Raw genomic sequence first — 7111 nt, forward strand, 5'->3', positions numbered from 1 at the left:
ATAAAACAAAATTCTAAATAATAATCAGATGTGATCTTTCTATTTTTCATTTCACCATTTACAGTTCTCACTTATACAAATATGAAACATTCACTTACACCAAATCTTTCTGTAAAGTGAACTACAAGCAATTATAAGTATCAGTCTTGTGAGTCTCAAGATGCCGCACTTTCAGCAACGGCAAATACAGATCCAAAATATATAAAACTTTCAAATGCACTAAAAAGTTTTAGTATTATGGTTAAATGATACAAGAAATATATGCATACTGTGTATTATAATTGATTTCATCCATCTAAAGCCAGCTCAATACAGAATATCAATCATGATCTTCACAATTTAACTCTGGAAAAAAATAAATATTTACAAATAGCAGATAAAATGTACATTTAAAAGCTCCACACTATGATATCCAAATCTACCAAGTACAACCAAAGGTAAATATTCTGGCAGGAACTTTTTATTTAATGGGCCACTGCCACTGTCCCTTTGGGGGCTCCTGGGCGAGAGGCTCCCACGCCTTCCACTCCAACATCTTTCGTGCCAAGGACAGCTCCTTCTCGGCTTGCACTATAACTTCCTCAATTTGGCCTGCATTGATTGCTTTCTCCAATTTTGTCACATCCGGCTCCTGTGGATAATGAAACACATGAGAGGATTTTCGAATTAAACAACTATCTTATAGTAAAAAAAATAAAATAAAAGGACAAAAGCACAAGGATAAAAATCATAACGGTATTAATAAGAACAATAATACAATGCCATTACACAAACTGCAGCAGATTACAAACAAGTATAATGTAATAAAAAAAATATAATAAAAAAAATCTTAAGATGAGTGGGTTTGATTGACGGGCAAGCCGTCAAATTACCGGATGAGAGAAATCATCAGACAGTGTAGTTGTGCAATGGCTTTGAGCTTCTGCATTTCTAATACTTTTTTTTCCATTATAAATGGCTCCAACTTTGCTAGTAAGGTATTAAAAAAAAGGGAGGGTTGTATGAAAGAAAGGGGGTGGGAGGGGACTAATCCCTTGCTTGTTATTGTCCTGGGGAGGCTTAGGAGATGGAGACTGAGGCCCAATGTAGAGGTTACCTTGGACCTCAGCCATCACCAACTAATTTTGCATTATAAATGAAAGATTGACTTCCTGACTGTCCTGAACAGCCTTCAGAATATTTTCAATAAACAAATAAATGGAAAAGATTTTAAGTTCATGCAAAAAATGTAATCTGGTATTACAAAGGTTGGGACAGTTTTAATTGAAAAACTATCCATAAATCTCCACTTAACCAACCGTTGCCAAGAAAATGTGTGTTCACTGTAGCATTGTTTTCTGAAGTGTGTCTGCAAGTGCTTAGCCACAAAGCAATCATTGTGTAAGTCTTGTGACCTGACCCCACCCCACCCCACTCCACTCCACTCCACTCCACTCCACTCCACTACACCCCACTCCACTACATCCCACTCCACTCCACTCCACTACACCCCACTCCACTCCACTACATCCCACTCCACTCCACTCCACTCCACTACACCCCACTCCACTCCACTACACCCCACTCCACTCCACTCCACCCCACTCCACTCCACTCCACTACACCCCACTCCACTCCACTACACTCCACTACACCCCACTCCACTCCACTACACCCCACCCCACTCCACTCCACAACACCCCACTCCACTCCACCCCACTCCACTCCACTACACCCCACTCCACTCCACTACACTACACCCCACTCCACTCCACTCCACTACACCCCACTCCACTCCACTACACCCCACTCCACTCCACTCCACTACACCCCACTCCACTCCACTCCACTACACCCCACTCCACTCCACTCCACTACACCCCACTCCACTCCACTCCACTCCATCCCACTCCACCCCATCCCACTCCACCCCACCCCACCCCACTCCACTCCACTCCACTCCACTCCACTCCACTCCACCCCACTCCACTCCACTCCACTCCACTCCACTCCACTCCACCCCACCCCACACCACACCACCCAAAAATTCAACTTTCAAAATTCAAAGAAAAGGGTAAACAGGCAAGACAGGTAGTACTTGTAATTGACACATTAGTGACTATTATTTTCTATTCTGGCCTTGAATTCTAACATAACACATATTATATATAGATATCAACAAAGGTTATTATAAAATCACTTGATTATATTATGTAATTGTGAAGTCGTAAACTACTGATGTTTCAACCATCAATATCTGCTAAGCTTTCAATTTCTAAATTCAGTTCCACACATTCTCTTGTCCTGTCCACACTTTAATACAGCACGTACCTCTGCTTTTCCACACCTTTCCTCCCTTCACCGACCTCCCAACATATCAGACATCCTTACAGAATCCCACAGCTTCTGCCTCGACAACCTGTTCTCCTTCCTCAGACGCATAAATATCCTTCACTTGATCTAACTCCCTTACCTAAACCACCATAATCTTTTCCCTCATCTTCAACCTTTCAACACTATTCTAGATAGGTGACACATAGCAACTATCACCTGACATCTCCCTTTACTATTCCTTCCTATAGTGCTATATGACTTTAGATGTCTAGCACATTTATCTTAACCATTAACCATTCAATTTCTAAAAATGTATAAGTGAAATTCCACATAGACAAAAAAAAAGTTTAGATTATGCTAATACCCTTTACGCCAATATAAATGTGTGGAAAATGTGGAATGAGCTTAAATGGGATATTTTACTCAAAATGCAGGAAAAAAAAAAGACAATTCTGTAAAGTTTAAATTCCAAGGCAAGATATATAATCATGTTGCTCTCAGTTACTTGTGCCTTTAAATGCCACCTAACATCTGTTTCCCGGTGATAGGTGGCATTTAATTTTCAGTAAATTTACCTAGGTGTTAGAATTTTTATTCCAATGACCCACCTACATACAAGCAAAACATTTTACCAGGAAAAACAACCCAGATGACAATATATTCAATGAGAGTTCAAAAGACCCACAAGCAAGACAACCTGGTGAACAGACCAGCAACCCATATTCTGGTAGGATGAACTCAACTAATAAATTACCTTTTTGCTGTCATTATCCACATACAAATTCAACTCACTGCCTTATCCAAGACATATTGAGTGTATTATAGATATAACTCAAACTCTCACAAAGCTCACATACCGTTTTCACATGATTGTTCCTATCGCTTATAATCTGCTCTGTGTATCGCCGGTAGGCAGAATCAGATGGCATTTTCTGCAGACATCTCAGGATCTTGCCATAAAGAACACCCAATGTATGATGCGGACTGGTAGCCACAGCCAAACCAGTCAATCCAGTCGTCTGAAAGAAATAAAATTGTCATGTATGCGATATCAATTTGTCATTGTTTTCACAAATCTGCGAAAGTGCAAAATTGGCATTTATTGAGATAATGCCACCTGGCCATTGATGATACACAATATTATCAGAATACTGATAAAATAATAATAAGAATAATAATAAGAATAAGAATAATAGTAATAATAATAATTGGCATTTACTGAAATAATGCCACCTGGCAATTGTGACACAAAATACTGTCGACATACTGTAAAAATAATATTAATAAACAAGCAAGAGAGGGCATCTGAAAAAGGGGGAAATCTTCAAAAAAAATTCTAGAAAAAGGAATGATGCACATTTGCTGGTTTCTGAAAAAATAAAAAAACTGAATTTATGGTAAGATGCATGAGGAAGAAGTCTGTCATCTAACTCTTTGAATTTCATATAAACCATGGAGTCAGCTATGTCCTGATGGGTATTGAAAGATATTCCAAGTAATTAACAAGTAAATTAAATTTTCATAATGTGATTGGCAATGGCCAGACATGTTTCAAATTTAGCACTTTCATTTTTTTCTCCTTAATCTTTTCCTTTTTCTCTTTCCTCTCTTCTACAAACAAGCATTTTTGTTACTAAAAAATGGCTATTTATTTATCACTAATGAAAAATATACATGACAACAAATGGACAATATAAGACTACAAGAATTGGTTTATATTACAATCTCATTACAACTGATAAAATTAAGCCATTATTCTTCTTAGTACTTTTAAGCAGAAGCTACAGATATACATTTATCTATCTGTCTGTCTAGTAGATATCTATCAGATAAACAGAAAAGCATTTATTTTTATGTATATGCATGTCCATATAGATGTAAATATTAACTGGATTGGGCCTCGCACAATTTTAGCAAACTGGCCGATGGTCTCTGGTTAGTGCATCCATATGGTAAAGAATTACCATATCTTGCAACTACAATATTAGGATTCTAATTAACCCCTATGATCTGAATGACGTTACTGTCCCACTACTGAAAAAACTGGTTCAAGGACAGAGTTAAGTGAACATGCCATCATCAGGCAAAATGGCCAAGGGCTAGTTGATGCGACTTTGCTGTCATGAGCACAGGCCAGGGGGAGGGAAAAGACTCGCCACGAGTGCACAAACCTCTTAGAGTGTGATTCAACTCATTTGGCACTTAGAAAGGGGCTTTAGCATTATTCCCATTGATAAACATATGTGGAATGTAATGTGTGTAAGTACATTACATGTCTGGAAATGTCAAACTTTTGTTTGCTTCTTTATATGGTCTGGATTGCTTCATTTTTCAAAACTTTTTTAGGTATTTGGGGCTCTTGATGGGCTCAGATATCAAACTGGGATGGTTACAAGTCTATTTCTTCTTTGTTGCCACTGTATAGTCTTAATAACAATCCAGAGTCAACGCAACACTGGAACGCAGCATTTCTCACCAGCTTTCTATTATAGAATGGCCGGTGAGCTGTCAAACCTCACGGGTGGTGACTGAAAGTCTGAAACATACGACGTGCAGATCATTCTAAAGAACTGTAGAGATAAATCTTAAAACACATAATGAAATCATAACATGGTATAAGTTACTTATAGTGACACACATAGATAGAGGGAAATGGACACCACCATCTTACAGAGTGGAAGAAACAGAATAGGATAACATAGTTTAAGCTGCAGCAGCCCCATAGTCACTGCTAAATGATGAAAATATACCTTGCATATCACCACTCAGATTCTAAGTCCCGAATCTTTACCTTGTCAGGAGTAACAAAACACTGACCGTTTAACTCATTACTGCGATATCCCAAGTAGTTCATGTGTTACTACACACTTGTCAAAACAATATTTGGCTAATTATCAATGTCTGCTGTTACACATGCTTTTAAAATCTTTTATTAATGTTATTATACTTCATTTATGTGATTTAAGATTTATCTATACACTTATTTAGAATTATCTGCGCATTGTGCGTTTCATACTTTCATTTGCCAGCTGCGAAGTTTAAAGGCTCACCAGCCATTCAGTGACCAGACTGTAGAGTATTTTTCTTGCGCAGGGAATATAAAAAATTTTCAGGTGCGGAAAACGACATTTTGTCTACATTTGCACAGACAGATCTGCGGACAGATGATGAAACAAATGCATGGAAAGGTCAAAAGAATTTTAAGCCCGGGAGATGATTTTAAAAAATAACTAATCTAAGGTGCGTGGAAAGTTGCCCTAGAACTACATTTGCGCGGACAGAATTTGACTAAATAACTTTTGACCAATCTCTACAATCTGATTCCGAGATAGAACGCTGGTGAGAAACGATGCTTTTCCAGTGTAGAATTCACGACAAACAAATTGCAACAGGAACAACGGAGGAAAGAACAAGAAAACACACAAATACGGTATATTTTGTATATTTTCTCATTCTTCCCTTCGTTATTCCTATTGCAAGGTCGATCCTAAGGAGTATTCACAGAGAAGGTTTGCTGACCTTTGACCTAGTACGTAGAGTAGTTAATAGAATCCCTTTCTGCAGAATTTCGAATGTTACCTCTTTAAAAACTGGACAATTATTTTGATTTACTGAATGAGCAGATTATGAAGTTTCGTTGACGAGAAATTGATCGTTTTGGCTAAATGAACTTTATGGTGTAAGTTGTATATCTATATTAATGTTTCAGTTATGGGAAATTACACATCTTTTATATGGTTTTGACTTTCTGGAAATGTATGTTTATCATTTGTATGGAACTTGGAAGAAAAAAGAAATGTATCTTTAGTTACGCATGAAATATCCCCCTTTCTACTACTCCATTAAACTAAAAACACTAAAAAAACACATTTCAGGGAAACTACAATAGTTCCCAATCTTAAATATGACATCCAGCATTAATTATGCAGTCTTAAACCCGAGAAATGAGGAAAAAATCTCCAATATTTTGCTCACCAGTTTCCTCGCCGCCATGATTCCCAGCCGGTCAAAACAACAGTATTATTTTTTTTTTACATATACACGACACTGGTTATTTTACTGAAGGAAAAAAATTATAATGTTGTGTAAAATATTTTTCGGCATATAGATTTGTGTTTCTTAGTGAGAGAAATGTTAAATAGTTATTCGGGATGGTTGGGGGGGGGTGATAATAATTTTTTTTTTTTTTTTTTTTACGTGCCATAGATGCCTGTTCATTTCACAAAGATACATTTTTGTGATATATTTCAGAGTAAAAACTTATTTATAAGATTAAATTAGTAAAAGTAATCACTAAATTCTTTCTATTAGCTATATAGGTAACCAGCGGTTATCTTCACCGTGTAACAAGTCAGGGATGTTGTATATAAATATCATTAGGTAATTATTAAAATCCTTAGTAAAAATTAGGATAAGGCTATTGTTTCATAATATCTTTCTTCATTAGCCGTAAGAAGCGTAAGCTTATATAAATGGATACGAAAATTAAAAGATAAGTTGAAATTATACTATAGTTTGTGGTCTCAAGGTTCCGTTTTCTTTTATTATTCAGGGTAAACTATTATAAGGAATAAAGGATGTGCCAAAAAGATGCGAGGAAAAGAAGAGAAAAGAGAAAAGTGAGGCGAGAAGATGATACAGGAGCGAAGAGGGTGGGTTTGGATAAAATGGGATGGATTAGGATAGGATATATGACGTTAAGAATGATATGGCTAGACTACTGTAGTCGGCTGGGCTACTTTAGATTAGATTTATTTCAAAATCCCACTTTATTCTGCATTTAGTTCATATAAATACT

At 36.9% G+C, this 7111-nt stretch overlaps 1 protein-coding gene across 1 annotated transcript; it reads right to left on the bottom strand.

Annotated features, from left to right (window-relative positions):
• Nucleotides 1–258: 258 nt before the first annotated feature.
• ND-13B (NADH dehydrogenase (ubiquinone) subunit ND-13B) lies at nt 259–6452 on the bottom strand. Its single transcript, XM_027372632.2, has 3 exons — nt 6289–6452; nt 3171–3332; nt 259–631 (listed from the first exon to the last, which is right to left on the bottom strand). The coding sequence occupies exons 1-3, from the start codon at nt 6304–6306 to the stop codon at nt 461–463; spliced, it is 351 nt and encodes a 116-aa protein (XP_027228433.1). The 5' UTR covers nt 6307–6452; the 3' UTR covers nt 259–460.
• Between the last annotated feature and the right edge of the window lie 659 nt (nt 6453–7111).

This window comes from Penaeus vannamei, chromosome 16 (assembly GCF_042767895.1).
Source record: "Penaeus vannamei isolate JL-2024 chromosome 16, ASM4276789v1, whole genome shotgun sequence".
Taxonomy (NCBI): Eukaryota; Metazoa; Arthropoda; class Malacostraca; order Decapoda; family Penaeidae; genus Penaeus; species Penaeus vannamei.

What these genes read in the sequence shown, in the direction of transcription:
- ND-13B (XM_027372632.2), bottom strand. An exon ending in GGAACAATCATGTGAAAACG is followed by an intron (nt 632 to 3,170) that starts GTATGTGAGCTT and finishes CATTATCCACAG; the next exon opens with GAGCCGGATGTGACAAAATT.